We start from the raw sequence: 18,726 nt of genomic DNA on the forward strand, positions 1-18,726 counted from the left end.
TTCCCAATTGTCTTGTAATGTCTCATATAAAAATGTTCAAAATAAATCGTAAAGGTCGATAACATGCTATTGAGCATTATTGAATTCCACACATAATGTTCGTATTTAATAGAACAGTACAATTTATCTCAGTAAATTCGATCGACTATGTTATCATTGAAAATAACCATTTCCCGATTTTATTGTTATTTCAGTAATTATATTGAGAACAATTAGATTCGATAAAACACTAATGATTTCAAAACTTGTGTGAGTATTATAGGTATGTAATATTTAAAAAAAAATGTTTATGGAACAACGAGGTGGGTGCTTTTACGATTTTCATCCATCCTCTAATAGGCTCTTTGAAATACAGAGTTCAAAATATTTTTCACGTTTAAATAAAGTTCAAGTTGAGTGTTAATAATTTTTTCACTCCGTAGTAGTTTGTACTTTTGGGCTCGTTTGGAGAAACGCATAAACGCTTTGAAGCCACACCGTTAAAGAGACCACAGCAGCCATTGTGGTATTTAGCCTAGTAAATAAGCCGCGGGACTATTCGTCTTATTGCTAAAAGGCACCCCAAGAATGGACGGGCCGAGCATGAGCAGAAAATTACAGTCGAAAGACGGCGACGGTATCGGTGAAATTTCGCCAACAAGAGAACGGTTTTTTACCCACCCTTCTCTTTCTCCCGTCACTACATCACACCAGACCGCTCCCGCCAATAGTATACCCGTATCCACCTTCTCAACACCTCCACTCTTATGCGGGGTTAGTGCCTTTTAATTACAAGACTCCGGATCTCCTCGTCTTTAAAACTCCGTTGTGCCGAAGAAAACGCCTTCTCCTTTGCCGGTGTGCAAAGTGTGTAAAGAACTTTTAAAACTCGACCCCGGCACAAAGGCTCCTTAATTTATTATTATAACCCGAGATCCGTTATAATATTTAACGGGTCGGAACAAGGTTAGGTCGCAGGCGATAACGGTGGAGCTGCGACGAGAAGTTGTGTCAGGATACGCACACAAAGAAATCGTCAAAACAATTAATTCGGTCGGTTTTGGTCGAATTGTGGAAATTTTAGTTTAATGCTTGTTCAAGATCCCGAGTAATAGTTAGGTTATATTTTAATTAGAAATGTTTAGAATGTCAATCGTACAATATAGCCCATATGTAATTAGTAGGAGGTGTAGGGATATATACGTAGTATATACATAATATAAACATTCATCGTTTGTGTTTAGTAAAAATAGTGGAATTTTATTATAATACATGACTAGTGTGTTTCAAAATATTAAAATAAACCAAGTCATTTAAATCTAAATATCCTACATATTTATTATTGTTTATCGTACTGTTTATATTTTCGATTCGGGGTAAATAAACAATACCTTCAAACAAACGATAGCTGTTTACGGTTAACTCTTAATATTTTTTGCAAATTATTCAATAATAACCGAAAATATTGCAAAGTCAAACATCATATTGTAGATCTGCTGTATAATAGTTTTTGGGTTTTCCATAACTCATTATGTCATACAGTTTTTCGCCATTAATTTACTACTCCAGAACATATTATTTCATATCGTGTATTATAACATACGTACACACATTGGCTTTCCGTCGCACTTTGTACATTAAATATTTACTGATTAGCCACGTATTGAAAAACGTAATCATGTTTTTTACCCCTTGTGGCTACCTGTAACTTTATCCCCCTATTTTTTTCACTCATCGGAAAAAAAAGTCCGGTACTGTACTAGCGCGAATATAAACCAAACAGACCCTCTTCAATTTTTTAATCTTTCACAGCCGCTTAGCGGCCATCGAGAACCCAGTTGTTATCGTCTCACCCTCGTCCTCCAAACCTGCGGTCATATTAAATATTTAAAAGAAACGAGAGACCTTTTTTTTCGTCCCCACGATATATATTTTTTCTCCTCCGTTAAAAAAAAAATAACCTTGCATAATAATGAAGGAACTGAGTCCCATGAAATATGAACGAATTGTTTAGCGCCCAAATGAGCCTATTTTACAAAGAAAAACTTTTCCCCTGGACGTTTTTACAGAGATAATAACGTCATATTTAGTCTAGTCTTAACGTTTTTATTGATCTTTCCTTTTCGATATAAAACCATTTTAACACATGCTATATATAAATATGATACCTTTTAGATATTGAACACCTGCCATGAAAAGTGCATCGCGTTTCTACAGTAATTTACTTAGGTGCACGCTTTAAAAATGCATATTAGTAATAATAATATTTTATTTTTTTAAACATAATATGACAAACATGACTTATAATACGTTCTAATCATGTGTTAATAGAATTTTTAAGAACAACACGTGTATGGAATAATTCATAGATAAATTTAAAATACACGTGTTCAAGTACATATAGATAGATAATTTTCGAAAATTAAAATATTGATGATTTAACGACGCCTTGATTTCCAATAAATATTTTACCATGTATATTATTTAACATGCTTAATTACAATGTAATAAACTAAAATAAACTAATAAGCATTACGGCCACTAATAATATCTTTCTCATTCCTAAAATCATTTCCTATTTTACATCATATGACACGTGTATGGACTACAGAAAGTAATTTTGAGAGACACAATCAAGTAAGTTACCCGAAATAATCATTATCGCGTCCTGGCCGCGTTTGTCAAAAGATACCCTGTGCTATTTTATTTTATATTGCCACGTGAAATATGCATTCGAATCCCTTGTGTTCACCATAGGTAATATATGTAGGCACAACAAGCGAAAGGTCTTTTAAATCCTCGACCCCATACGAATACCCGAGTCCGATTGTAAATACAAATTCGCCGATAAGCGCCAATAACTCGACCTTTTCCCCCGGAGAAATATACTTTTCCACCCTTATTTCGCCGACGGCCTATTTCCTCTATCCTTGTCCCGGGTACCCAGACCGACCTGTGGCATTATAATCTCTCAAAATGTAAATGCTTTTTTTTATTATAAAGATGCATGCAACGACCACCAAAATAATGTCGGAAGTATTTCTCGTATCAAATTCCACTCGTTAACTGACAATTTTTCGTAAATGTCAACAGGCGTTATCTGCAACGTTAGTCTTATGCTTTCGTGTATATGTGTTGATGTGTATGTTTGTGTGAGAAACCGTATAGTTTTTTTATTTTTAATATTACATATATATGTACGCGTATGTGTATTTTGCCAACGTACCAGATGAAAAATGACGGCAACGATGTGTATTTGCATTTAAATTGAGACATTCAATTCTCGTATGTCACACGACAGCAATAGCGCATCGTCGTTACAGATTAAATAAATAAATTTGTATATCCTTCTCTCTTTCTTTTTAATAAATAAAATAAATAAAACTACCAAAATGCATTATATTTTAGCACATGACGCTTCGTTATTATTCGCCCCCCTTCCGATCAAAATGATACGCAAAGAAAATATCAATCATTCTATTATATTTTTTAAGGTGATAGTTTTACCGGTATGCCATGTAGAAAACAAACATTTTTCTGAAATCAATTTTATTCATCCAAAAATGATAAATTATTCATTTAATTTAAGCCTATATACTAATGAGAGAAATAAATATTGCATTGTTAATTTTATAATCAATCTATAACTAGTATTTTAGGTGGCAAATGCTAAGAGTGTTAAGAAAATAATTTTATGAACGGTTCTTGTAATAGTTATTGCCTACAAAGTAGATCTTACACATATCATATTATTAATACAATAATAATAATTACAATTTTTTTTATAATTTTTCAAATTACGTTTACCTTAGATATTTATAAAATTACAATGCTATTATTTGTTTTACGATTATGATTAAATAATTTCAATCAACCAAACTTATAACTGTGTCCAAATAAATGTGTTGTTTCTGTTTATCGGTTCCCTGATTGATTATATAAAAGAAAAATACATTTCTTATTCATCGCAATACTTTTAAGTCACAACAGTCCTCGTACCGATTCCCAACCAGCAATTCCGTTTGTACTCAGGCCCCCGGAGACGTAGTAAGGGTCGTCAGACGAAATCAAATAGAAATCACCGCTGCGGAAACGGAGCACGTTTTACCAAAGAATAGTCCGAGGGCAAAAACGTTGAATGACAGTAATTAGTAGCGGACGGCAGAGGGAATTTGTGTTGATTTATCAGGTTCTTCGAAGACGAAAGGACAAAGTTGGACCATGGGTTGTCTAATGCAATCTATAAGTGTATATATGTGTATGTATGCGCGGGTTCGGGTATATGTGTGTGCATTTTTCATTCCTGTATCTCCCACCGCGTCCAATCAGTTTTGACCGAATATTGTAGGGAAACAGGAGATGTCTTTATTTGCGATGTCCATTCCATTCCTTCTCTCTCCGGGGACATCTGAAACTTTGGTGACACTTATCAGGACGTGTGCTTTTAAGTTCAATACGAATCAATTATTCCGTTTGCCCAACGATTCAATTATTGTGCACAAACTTAAGCCCCGTGGTCACTATTGACGATTTGAACCCATAATCAAATACCTGTAAAGAATTTGAATCACGATTCTTTTAAATTTATCGAAGTATCACGTCAAAAGTTTAAAATAAAACTATACGCGCATACACCCTCATTTATACATTATAATGAACTTATTCATGGAGGAGGTAAATTATAAATGTGGTCATCGAAGCCTGAAAATAAAGACAAAGGAATTTAAGTTTTCCAGCCCACTTGGTTGAAAAGTAGCGAAGAAATGGAAGAAGAAATATAACGTTTTCTTCTTTTGAGATTAATCTGACTAAAAGCACTGGGTGAACGGTAAGTAGATTCTTTATGTGCGAACTCAAGCAAAACGCTTAAAAAAAAACCAAAAATTAATATTTTTATATTTTAAACGAGATCTTAAATTTTATATTGTAAAATTTATAAACACATTTTATCCAATAATATTTTTATTACATTACTAAGAATTAAGAATAACTTTGACGTTGTTAAATCAACCAATAAAATATTAATACTATAAAATTTCTTATTTACTCGTATTTTCAATCCAACAGAAAACTAAAGAATTTGGTTTTTTTTAAACTTTTCCTAAAGCATTAATCGCCTTTACATTTTCACTTGTGTTATAATACCTTACAAAAATACATTTGATCAGTGACAACTATTTTCTTATTTATCTTTTTTAAGTTAACTCATTCGTATCCAAAATGGATTCATATCAATGCTACTATAGGCATTATTATATAATGCGCATTTCGTGTATTACAAAAGTGAGCAGAAAAAAAGAGCGTATATGTGCGTACGTGCGTACGTGCGCGCGCGCGCGCGCGTGTGTGTGAATGTGTATAAGAAAATGAGAGGGTCAAAGAGAAAGATTTGTAGGGAGGGACAAAGAATGCTACTGCAAGAGTTTGTTGATGGTGAACAAAAAATTGTGTACAGCAACGCAACAGCTGCGTCTCCACCGCCGCTGGCTCCTGTTTCTTCAGTGTTCGTTTTTAATAACAATATCCTTTGCAACGTTCATCGGAATCAGAGTCGTAGTAGGGCGGAAGTGTCAAGTCGTACGACAAAAGGCCGACGACGTTACGACCAGTGTATATTTACATGCACAATACTATATAAATATATATATAGGTATATATATTTATATATATGTAACTGAACTGCTATGTGAATGTTCGACGGCGCCGATAGATTTGCATAAACTGCTGGACGAATTAAAACAATTAATACTGTTATTCTTCCCTCCGGCTGACGGCGGAGACATGCACCACACCCGCGAATGCCTCTTGCTTCACCGCCTCCACCACCGACGATCTCTTCCCCCTCGCCTGCTGTAGCAGACGAACGGATTTAATTAAAAAAATTTAACATCAAGAACCGGCGGCGCCCTCGAGCGTCGAAAATTCGCCAAAAACGAACACGTTATGATTATTATCATAATTATAATTATCGACCAATCTCTTCACCCGCGGCATGGTGCTGCAGTATGAGTATTGTAGTATAGCAGCAGCAGCAGCAACAGCAGCACAACTTACCGCCATCCGCAACCCCTTATCGCGCCAAATATTGGCTCGCCCATCCACGGGAGAACTGGTGCGTTTCAACGGGATCCGCTCGCGTATATTTACAAGAGTTTTGCAGCGAGGGCTGGCTGGCTGGAACAGCACTACTTTTAATTAAACGCGCCGCTGTGAAATTTATTTTAGGAATGTTTCGGCGTGTAATAACAAGATTGGACCAATCTAATTAGCCGATTGGTCCGTGAAAACGAATCGCATTCTTTTTTTATTTTCAGTTTAGTACAACAAGTGTATGCGAGTACATGACCGAAAAAACGTCCGCTCAAGTCTGTATAGCTGTAAAGGTCTTCTCCCTCGGTGTATGCTTGGTTATAACCGAACGAATTATTCATTTGGTTTTAGAACACATATTGCAATATATCCTGTCAATATTTTTGACGACGTTTCGAAGTTTTTCCGTTGCAAAATTAAAACTCTGCGCACTGTTTAAGTCTAATTCGAATACATCTCTTAAAATTGTTTATGCTCATTTTTATAAATTAAATATAGCATAAGTGAAACTCGTGAGTTACTTAACAAACTATAATAAAACTAAAAAACTATAGTTAAATTGTAATATTATTTGTACTTCAATTCTATAGTATTTTGAGATTTTGCAATGTTACGATTATATATGTGCGGGCCTAATAGTCATTAAATTATGTGCGAATTGATTGGTATGGCTGATAAACGTTTAATTTTCAATAATGTTCGTACGTCATAAATACATATCGTACTGAAGTCAATGTACGGGAATTATAATAGGCATAACACGCGCAATATACTTAACACTTTTTCGTTAATGGCAAAAATTAATACTTATTACTTAAACACTTAAAATTAATTTTTATTGACTCACTTCAATCTCCGAGTCATTGGTAATCAAATTGCGAAAATATTTAACATTATTGGATATATTTATACAACGACAAGTATAATGACTTCAATAACAATTCAGCTTTTTCGTGACCGTCGGCCATTTGGCATAGTTTAATCAAAACGATTTCAGTGTAAAATTCTCGGCATGAAACTTGCATGTACATATATAGTATTTGTATATTTATATACACTGCAACGATGTCGTCCTTGGAGAACCAAAGTGCAGGGGAAAAAGACAGCAGCATCAGGGGCGTCTTTCCGAAATTATTGCGTCAAGCTCTGCTGCTTAACCCTTTTCCGGATTTTACAAGCGATCGGGGAGTCGTAAAGTGTTCCCTTCAATCGTTGCCGATAAGGCTTTCGCCCCGACTCTCCATTAGTAGGGACGTTGTCGGCTCAAATGCGTCGTCATAATAATAAAATGTTCGCGTGTATAAAAAAACACCCCTTTCCGCTGTCGAAGACGAAATTGCTGACTATTTATAGTTTAAACATGTCTTCTATTTTATTTACCATTTTTTTATTATTATTATTATTATTTACAGAAAGGAGTAGAGGTCTGTTCATAACTAATATTTTACTAGGCTCGTTCCTTTTTGATTTACTTGAAACACTGTCGGCAAATACGTCGACACTATATACACTGCCACGTGCGTAGTTCAAATATATTATGTTCGGACGTTTGCATGGAACCGCTATTTAGACCGACCCTAAACAAATATACACCGAGCTCTGCAGCTGTTTGGGGTCAAATAACGACGAATCCGAGCAAGCCGTTTAAATAGTTTTATATAAAACGCTTTGGCGAAGTCGCAATTTGTATACGAATATCGCGGTCGCGTTATGGTCAAAAATAGAGCACGCCGTTTAAAACCAACCATATCGCTATGTATCCCCAATACTCGTGCTAACGGTTATTGACAAAGAACGACATCGTTTGTTCGTTATTCAAATAAAAGATTTATATGATTCGCAAGCAGGAGGACGGACACAATATGTGTGTACTCTTAGCGTAAACACATGCGAGCACGTGGTGTAACATTTCTTCGGCACGGTACAATATAATACCATGTACGTTAGTTGTAATAATAATACAACATGGGTCCCGGGCGCTATGATTTTACGAGCTACGTTTACTGTCATTAATCCCACATTAAATGTACTACAATCCACATTTGAGACAAAACCATCGTTTATGACTCGTTACGCATTAGTGCAAAACTTAAACAAGTGTCTCCGGTAAAGCAAGTGTGTTTGTCATGCGAGCAAGTTTTGCGCCGAGTTCCGCATCCGGGCGACACAATGAAGGTCGTACATCACAGCTAATATAAACCGGTGCACGCATTCCGGGGGGAAAATGAAAGAGGCGTGCCTTATCACAATAACGTGCAAAACTGCGTGATGATAACGCGAGGTCATTTCGATAATGGTACAATACGTCGTCAAATGGTCCGCACCAAATTCTTTTGTCGAAGACCATTACGCGCGGTATTATGTAATTTGTCAAAAATTCTTCCGAGTAACTTTTTTTCGTCGTCTTTCGTGTTAAATCAACCGGACGGGAATTAATCAAGCAAACCGACGATGGCGGTAAATATAATATCACGACAGAAAAAAAAAACAAAATAAATAAACAAATAATAAAAGCTGATCGTATGCGTGTTGAAAAAAAATCGTTTTCTTTTGACGCCCTCGAAACAGTCGACAATTACCGTCATCCGGAAAAGGGAGTTTTCCCTTCATCAATTTCATTCAGCGTTTTTCCCTACCTCTACTCCACCCACCATAATTGTGATTCTTATTTTTAGTGGCCATGTCGGCTTTAACTTTATATAGCGAGATTTTTTTTTTTTTTTCAACTTTTTTTCGGACATTTTTTTATGCTCAGGGACATCTGGGATTGGTGGTGACAGGATAATGGGTACGCTGCAGCAGGACTCGGGAGGTATAGATGATTGATTTGTTTCTCGATGCCGCTAACGTTAATTGGATGATCGATGGATTCACGAGTTTATTATAATGAAGTACGGCGTGAAAATTCTCTTCTCGTATAACCACCACGCCCGGTCATTGCATCGTTTCCGATCCTTAATTATTTTACATAGTCGTCGATCACCGTGTGTAATTATCTTATCGTCGAGCTAATTGCTCCGAGTTGAGGGTGAAATTTATTTAGAAAAATAAAAAAAAAACTATAAAAAGGTTTAAACCAAAATAAATAGAACGAGAGAAATGAATAACCGTTAGCCCGGAGGAATTTAAACTCTATCGGAAACAACATCGTGTAGACAGTCGTGGTAGTGGATACGACGTACCTCGGGGGCTCGTTATAGCAGTGCCGGATATCCAAATGAACGGCCGGATGCCGCGTACATGTTCTTTGCCGGAAGCGTATTACTGCAGCAAAACTTAACGAAACTACCCACCCACGCTTGCACACAATGACATGCACGTCACCCAGAGAAACGTTTCAAAATGGAAAACCGAGAAACTACGGACGGAATTAGTAGCAGTTTCTCAGAGAAGAGGAAAACTTAAGGAACTTCCTAACGCCTAGGGGAACTAGTGTACATTTTTCTTCGAAAAACGAGTGTCTTATCTGCATTTGGCACCTCGCAGAAGACGTTCGGGTGCAAAATAAAAACAGGTAAATTCCTGAAGTGGAGTAGTTGCGTGTATATAGTTCCGTCACAGTAATAATTCAATTTTATTTCGTTCATAAAGCTAACAGTAAGTACACGAAAGAGAGAGAATGAAAGAGACAGAGAATTCTTGACGAGTTCATAAATTACGAGACGTTATATAACTAGACTGTCAGAATATAGACGATAGAATATTTTATATCCCAACAAAGATTATGTCACTATTGTTCGTCAATGAAGTAAAACCTTGTTTATATACAATACGACCACAATTTTAATAGAATACACTATCTGGTAATATTTTAATCTAAACCGAAAACTGTTTTATAGTAACGATTAATTTTATGTTTAAATTGTAATTATTGCCTAACGCATAACAGTATAATTAAATAAAATAAATCTATTAGTCGATCAGAAAAAATTTTTCTTAGAAAACATATAATTGAAAAACATTAGAAATCTGGATTTTTTTGCTAATCATTTTTCTAAAATTTAACGTTTTAGAAAATTAAATCGAATTTCCGTGAGTGAAAAACCATATAATAATATTAAAAAAAAAAAAAATTGCATTTTATAAAAAAAAACAACAAAAGAGTTTATTATATATTTTAATCTTATTTAGGTACTCTTTTGTATAGTTAGTTATACATTTCTACGTACAGTATCTCATAGTGTATAAAAAAAAACCGTGTATTTGTTTATTTCAAAACACTTTTTTTTTAACATCTCATGTCCTACTACTCCAATCAACTCATAGGGTCTGGGACGCAACAGAATTAGACTACGACGGATATACTCTATATACACATATATAATATGAATATACATGGTTTTCGCTTAGCAACGACGCAACTGCTGCAATGGTTCTGACAGCCGAGTAATTAACAGTAGAACGGACAGAGACAGCATGTCTTCAGATCGGACGTAGGCACCCGATCATCACCATCACCACTACCACTACCACCTTAAATTTGCGTAATACGAGACAGAGGGTTTTACCCTCGCTTACGCTTCGGAAAAGGACGTCCGTCGTCGACACGTCAGTGGATCGTGAAAAATTAATTTTCATCCCTAAGGGTTGGTGAAAAACAATTGCTTTATATATACAACGAATTAGCCGGGATTTTATACATGAGAGGAAATAATATTATTCCGTCCACGGAAGTGTTATTCCTCTGAAATTGAGACTATTCAATGATATTTTTTACGGGCGAGTAATATCCTTGTTTTAGACCACCCTCGGAAGGATGTTTTTTTTCGATTATAGTCGCATTTACAATAACCATGGGAATTGACCATAAAAACCTACATATAGACCAGTTGAATTGGTTTTAGATTGAGACCGTGTCCCCTGTCAAACGACTATATTTTTCCTATTCCAGGCGTATATATATATATATATATACTTGTATATACTGTAGAAATACTTCACAATCAACCGCAAGTTTAATTACAAGTGTTTTTGTATGCGTACCTATGTTTGTATACGCGTGTGTGCGTGTGTTTTGGTGTGCGCGTATGTGTACACGTGTGTGCTAGTATATGTGTTTAGTATTTACAGAACTTGAAAAAAAAAGAAGTTTGCGCCGAACTTTTGCGCGAACCTTTGCTGACTTTTAATTACCGTCATAAAATAGTGGCAGCGCGTTCGGCTCCCTCGGCATTTCTCATCAAACACGCACGTCGCTCTGATCCCTTGCTTCTGGATTAGACCCCAGGCTTGCAGAGCAAATATTGAACTAACGTTAAGACGTTGCTCTCTACCACCGCCGCCCCACATCCGACCAACCCGGTAATCACGGAACCGGCCGGGACGTGATGCCGAAGGTTTTACACTATTGACTCTGTAGTTTTTCCGCCGTCGTTCGTCTTCGGGGAGTCGGTGGCGTTGGTAGACAGCGAAGAGAAATGATAAAATCCGCTGTGCAGTCGAAATTTGATTAAACGTCGATATCCGCGACGGATGGTTTTTATTCCGTTCCACGGCAAAACGGCAATTATTATTATCCTGTGAAAACAAGGAAGGGCAGTTTGTGTCGGTTTCGATAATCCGGGGACTCGATATCCTCGGAATATATATATATAAGATGTTTTCGTGTCGGTAGAACGGGATGCATCGGTTAGGGAGACTAAACCTAATAATAACTGTCGTAAAGACGAGCTCCAGACCTCCCACCGTCCCCTCCTCGATCGCGTACCGATTGGCTACCATGGTCTGTCGATTAGGATAAACCATTTTAGCAGAGGGGAAAACAGACTTTACGGCGAGTCCGGAAGTCAGATAGAGACTGGCTAATAATGACTGTGTCTATAAGATCGACAATAATGATATGAAGCAAAAATGTATATGAATTTGCAGAATGGCATCTCCAATTCTATTTTCTGGTTTCTTACCAATGCTTTTATAATAACGTTCGAATGAATGGTTTAAATAATTCTTAAAATATCCTTACAAAACTTTACGGTCATAAATTTATCATTTTAGATAGATTCTTAGTGATTAAAGAACTATATAATTATTTCTAATACATGTTCAATAGCTCTATATAAAATCTATGAACGATCACAAATTCTATAAATTAGAAAAATTCATACTTCAAAATATCTATAGAATTATATAATTTTAAACAATATGACCCGAAACCACAAAATAGCTAAATTCATGTCTTCAAATATTTAAGTGTTCACAAATCTACTTTAAATTAGTTACTAATATACTTAATATGATAAATCAGCATTTTGAAACAAATAATATTCAATTAGATATTAAAGACAATAATATACGATTAAAATAATTTAGTTTTCCAATAGCTGAAAGTTATGTAAACAGCCAGTTCGCCTATATATAAACCATATATACGGGTCATGGAAAAAATACACTTTAAGTGCACAGCTACGGGCTTTCAAAATCTAAGGAAAGGGTTGTAATCTCAGAATAAGAATTTAAATAAAAAAAATACACTCCGTATAAAAAAGGGTGATACTTAAAAAGGCCGTCGTCGGCGAAAAAGCAAGCATTTACTGGCGAAAATGGGCTTGCGGCACTTGTGGCCCCACGGCATCGGTTGCATCGTTAGGAAAATCCCTTCATTTTCACACTTTTTTTATCTGTTTTTTTTAGAAAAAAATCCTAAAAAAATCAACGCAAAGGAAAAAACCCGACACTTAATTCAGGAATTAAAAACACCCTGTTGAGCGCACCAGTAGCTCTACAGTATTGTCATCCGAGCCCCCAGACGTGTTTACAAACGGTTTTTATGTGCAAATAACAATAATGAGGGCGGAGAAAAAAAGGTCGGTGGATTAAAACAATGGTGTTTTCAACATTGTATTACGCGTTGTAAAAGAAAAAAAATAATTTTTAACTACCGAGCGACAATGTGCTTAATAATTGCGGCTAATAAGAAACGCGACGTATACATCTATCTTAAAAATAATACACTTAGCTCGGGAACGCTAAACAATAGATTTTTAGATTCAACGCGCGATGGTAAACGAAAAATAAATATATAGAAATATAGACAGTATAAAATCTTGAATACAGTTGTTAATACATAAATAACGATTTTAATTTGTATATATATTTATAAGTGATAATATTAAATTGTGTCTGATACTTATATTGAACGAAAATTAATTTATTGACTCGGTAATTTTAACGTGCAGATTAATTTTAAGTTACTGCAGAAATATAATATAATTGTATAATTTCGGATCATCGTGTAGATAGATATAGTTTCAATAACTTTGCGCCAGCCTAAACGCGTGCGTGTTAAACGCGGTCGACAGCGTCGTTTATCTCACTTTTGGCGGTGTACGCGTAAGAGACCGCCAAGTTTGTTTTTGCAAAAAAAAAAAACACCAAAAAATACATCATAACCTTTCCACCGTGTAGTTTCCATTTTAAATATTCCCACCAGACCCGCACTGTAAATGACTACTACACGCGTACGTTATTATTATTGTTCTTTGCCAAGAAGAGTGCAAGTGTTCAACCGTTTTCTGGCGACGCGACTAGAGAGGTATCTGCGCGGTTCCGGTCCAGTGATTCCGCCACTGCTGCTACCACCGGCAAAGAGAGGAGCTCCGCCGCCGTATCGACTGCTGTATACACGCGGGTTTTATAAAGAATAGCCGAGTCCGTTTTTGCGCGCTTCCTTCCTGTCGCTGCAGTTCAGGTTCTCCTCCCCTCGGCCCGAGTTACCGTATACGCGGGAGCTTTGTTACGGCCGATAGTCAGATTATATGCATACACACCGCCCTGGAAGTCGTAATGAAGACATTAAAGGGTCGCATATTGATCAAACGGCCGTTCCGCCTCGTCGTACGGTAGTTTCTTCGTCTCTCTTTCTCTCTCTCTCTTCGTCTCTCTATACGTACGTCTATCTTTTTCACTCTCGCTGTCGCCTCTTCTCCTTAACCCACCCCAGTCCTGCCTACGCCCCGCACGACCACTCACGCAACCCCTCCGTCGCCGTTGGACCCTCGTCGCTTGACAATAACATAGCCCTCTCCTCATCGTTCCCCTGCAGACCCTCCACCCCGTCATCATCGTTCTATTCGTTCACAATGAAACCTCTGCCGCGTAAACGCAATCAAGATTACTCTCGTCCGATCGCATCGTCGCCTACCGTCCCGTCGCCGCCCGCTTGAACGCGATCTTCAGATATAGAAAAGTTTTATTTTCACTACACGCGAAAACACGTCTTGGCCGTTGACTCGTCGTCGCTAGTACTAGAACAGTAGTAACCGTGAACGTCGCTGTTGTTCTCGTCTCAATGATTGTTGAACGTGAAAATAACTTATTTACGATCAAAAATAAAATACGTATACCTATAATATTCCTGGTATGGTATAGCTGTATGAATGTACGTGTGTGCGTGTATGATGTGTATACGCTGTTTTTTATTTATAAAAGTAAAACGGTGTTTCATACTTGACATTTTCTCCGAGAACAGTTTGAAACTGCTTATCGGGCAGGGAATAGCGAAAGAGACTAGAGAGACTTTATATATATATATATATATATGTAGTGCACGCGTCTAAAACCGTTTCCCTTAAAAAGCTTAGCATAGACGGTTCGCACGAAATTCGCCTTATAGAATCACGGCGGCGGCGTGGCGAGGGGATGCGAAAACGCATAAAATCCCTCGTGTGCTGTTTTTCTCTCACACTCTCATCGTCTCAGACACACCTCTACTGGAGTTGTTTTGTTTTTTTTTTCTATCCCCCCTGCAAAGAGGACAAAAGACTTAAGTCTTTGAAAAAAATATCACAAAAGTCTAAGGGAGTGAAAAAGTAAACTACATCGTGTGTAGGAGACGTCTTTTGTTAAATGATACACCACCGTATACATATAGTGAAAAAAATAAAGACCCGTGGTTTATATGACCGTATACATATATGTATGTATGTATGTGCTACAGACCCAATCGCATTATATGTACAGCCTTTTAATACCACACAACATGGGTACCGTTTTGCACCGTTCAACAGGTAGTCTATTAAACAGGTCCTTATATGCATCGTTATGTACTCGGCATCCTTTTTTATTATCCCTATGACGTTTACAAGGGGTCACCTATCCCAATCATATTTTAAATATATACATACATATGATTTATTTTATTTTAAAGAGTTATTTTCACAATCAATCCTAATATGATGTGTTTTTTCGTGTGTTTCAGACCTGTCAGTGCGGCGGGTAAAATATACTCAAACAATGAGCAAAGTAAGTAATTTAATTTTATAAACCGAATTAAAATAGCTATGTGTTAAATCTTCACATACGTAATATATAAAAGTATAGATTCTAAAAATATAAAATAATGTACTATGAATGAGATAATTAAAATATGCCATTAAAAGTTAACATTAAAACATACATTTTTAATAACAAAACAGATAAAAAAATATATATAAAATCTAGTATATTTTTTGACAATTATTGAATATACGTAAGCATTATTTATTATTATTATTGATATTATATCTTGTATACTAACTGGTGGAAAAAAAATCCCAAAACTAGTAATTTCAAAGTTGAAACGAGGGAGACTTGGAAAGCACACATACGCCTGTTCTCTACAACTCACGGTATATAAAAACAAACAACACTGCCACGGTAAAAGTTTTAATGAAATATGCACGAGGCAAGGGTTATTTACTCGACGGTCGACTTTCTAATTTATCAAAAAGACATTTCGCTCAAGTGTATACAGATACCTCTCTTACTCATCCATCCTAGCAGCATCTATCTCTCCCGTCTTCGACTTCTTTGTGTCACCCGTTTGGCTGTCATCCGAAACGCATTAATATACCGACGGTCCTGTGAGCAAACACAAACCGGGCAGAACCGGCCAAGTATTTTAATTTATCTGGAACGCCAATACACAAAGTTTCTACTTATTCCGGTGTCTGTCTCTGCCCTGGACGTGCATGTGGTACGACGACGCTCACTCCCCGGCAGAAAGTATATATTAATTAAATTCCCAGCCAGAGTATCGACCATCAAAGAAAATAGCAATGGAAAGGGAATATCTTAAAAGATATGTATTTTGGCTACATTATCATTGATTTAGTAAAAATAAATGATCTTCAGGCGATGGATTTAAATTATCATTACCATCTTCAAAACAATTTAAAATCCTGCCATAAAAAATATGTCCGTTATATAAATTTCAAATAACAAACAAAGTCAATTTTTTTATACATTAGAACCTCTATAACACGAAAGCCAATAAGTCAAGTAAATATTTTTAATAAACCATAGAAAACAAATTCCTTATAAACTTCCAAACTTTGTTACTGTTATGATTGTATGTTAAATTTTTTGTCAAATAAATGAATATAAATTTCAAAATGATTTCAAAATTAATAGAAGATATGTATGTCAATTTATTATATATAGTTCTAAAATTAATTTAACTTACGTATAAGTAAGGAGTTATTATGGGTTTTTTTTACATATAAATCACAAATTATTTATAAAATTGATTTTCATTATATCCTGATCTCGATTTTTTTACATATTGTTTCAATTCTATTCAAATTAATTTTTGAAACTTTATACTTCTCATTTCCTCATAGTCAGATGCAGGAATCATAAAAATAATAGATTAATTGAATCATTGAAATATCCCTGCCAATCATATTATCAAGCATTTGTTAGATTAAAATATATTTGCGAATTAATAAAAAATTGAAAAAATGTATTACTTGTTGAAAAACCAGTGAACAATACAATTACATTTTTTTGTCGACTCTACCTCGGGACAAAGCACTTGGCTCGTTGGAGCGCGCGTGACTTTGTGTAAACATCAGTCGATTATGAGTGTTTTGATCGTTTACGTTACACCAAAAGGGGATCTTCCGCAAAGACAACACGAAGTCACTAAAAGGTGCTTAACCTAATGGGGAATTAAATACATAAACGATTTACCCAACTAAAGTATTCATAATACTGGAGTACAAAAAAAAAAACTCCACTTAACTTAATTCAAATCCGGAAAGGCTTTATTCTCTGCTCTTTCAACACAGTTTTCAATGACTAAACTTCACATATAATTAATTACATTAAGTTGATTACACGCTTAAACAGTAGTATATTTTTTTTTTTTTTTTAAATTATTCCGATGAGTTTACGACACAATTTCCGAGTAGCTAATAATTTCATGTATATACGTATACAGACGTTCGCCATCAATGTGAATTGTTGCTAATACTGTTATTTTTTCCTATAGAAACTTCACATAAAATCTTAGAGACGGGCAAAGAAACCGCAAAGGAAATAAAACGCGCGCGGGGTTGTCTGCAATCTAAGAAGGGCCGCGGTGGTGAATGCAAATATCTTTGGATGCGTTCAATTTTGCACATCTGGTATTTTAAGTAAAATGTGCGTCTTCTCAGAAATATATGTATATATATATAATATACATGGAGTGAAAGAGAGTGAGTGAAAGAGAAAGAAGAGAGAAACAGACAGACAGACGGAGTATGCCGAGATGGTCGTCTCCGTGGTGTGGGGGGTAGAACGGAAGAGACGCCCTTGCTTGACAGCCACGCAAGTTATTATTATTATAAAACGAAATCAAATCTATTCGAACGCGGCCGGCGGTCTCGGGTGAATAAATTAGCGGTTAAGACCAAATAAGTATGGTAAAGCTCTAAACCCCCGGCACCCATTCTCCTCGCCAACAGGCACATATTCTCGCAAATACACACACGCGCGCGCGCGCGTGCACACATTCCAACGGTTATGTGTATGAAGTAATTATTACCCCACACACCCGTGGTCTGCTGCAAGCGCGTACCCCGCCAACCGACTTCCTCCAAGGCGAAAGACGGTGCATACAAATCGGTTGACAGTACTACCGCCACCGCCGCCGTATTATAAAATTTTGAATATGAATGGGCAAGTTTTGCATTTGTAATAAGCCGCGTTTGAGCTACGCACGCGTTACCTCCCAGATCCGAGTAAAAATATTCCACCCTGTAAGTCACCGTGCCACACCAGTTGCAAGAGAAGCATGGCAAAATAGGAGAGGAGAAGTGAAGCGACCGTTTGCTGTACGACATGACGTGTTAGCGGAGAATAATAATATCCCGTGTTGATTATGTTATTATTATTATTATAACGTATATATTATTATCCCGTTCAGATAATGGCTAATGAATAATAGAATGCGATTAGCTTGCGGAAAAATTCAAAGAGTATCGTGTTAGATAATAAAATCACGATTTTCATTATATTATTATTTACACATGACTTTGGTGTGGTAAATGATCAGTGGCATTATTACTGTTAAAGGTAGTTTAGGAAATTAACTCCTGGCCCCGATATTCAGGATTCTTTTTCGATGGCATGATGAGAAACTTAAAGAGTAACTTAAAGTTGCCCAAACCCGCTACATAATATAGGATCACGTGTTCTCTAGCGGAATCCGCGTTTTCGATTTAGATCAGCTCAACTATAGATCGGATCTACAGCGACGGCCGGGAGTCAAGTGCCTGTTAAGTAAACCGTACATATGAGGTGATTAATTTGGCTCCGATCCGACCATATTAGGCAGCGTACGGCGGTAATAATTTGTACGAGCGCGAGCGTATAGGTATACGGTTCTGATTAATGTCCGCGGCATGTAGGCTT

The 18,726-nt window shown here is 36.4% G+C and overlaps 1 protein-coding gene across 5 annotated transcripts in view; it reads left to right on the forward strand.

Annotated features, from left to right (window-relative positions):
* Positions 1-18,726, forward strand: part of LOC112683280 — a 271,887-nt gene that overhangs the window by 222,227 nt on the left and 30,934 nt on the right. For all 5 annotated transcript variants that reach the window (XM_025554218.1, XM_025554219.1, XM_025554222.1 and 2 more), the window contains one exon: positions 15,266-15,309. In XM_025554218.1, the coding sequence (XP_025410003.1) occupies positions 15,266-15,309 (44 nt within the window). The remainder of the gene's footprint in view (positions 1-15,265; positions 15,310-18,726) is intronic.

Source organism: Sipha flava, unplaced genomic scaffold, assembly GCF_003268045.1.
Source record: "Sipha flava isolate LNK unplaced genomic scaffold, YSA_version1 222_pilon_pilon, whole genome shotgun sequence".
NCBI classification, from domain to species: domain Eukaryota; kingdom Metazoa; phylum Arthropoda; class Insecta; order Hemiptera; family Aphididae; genus Sipha; species Sipha flava.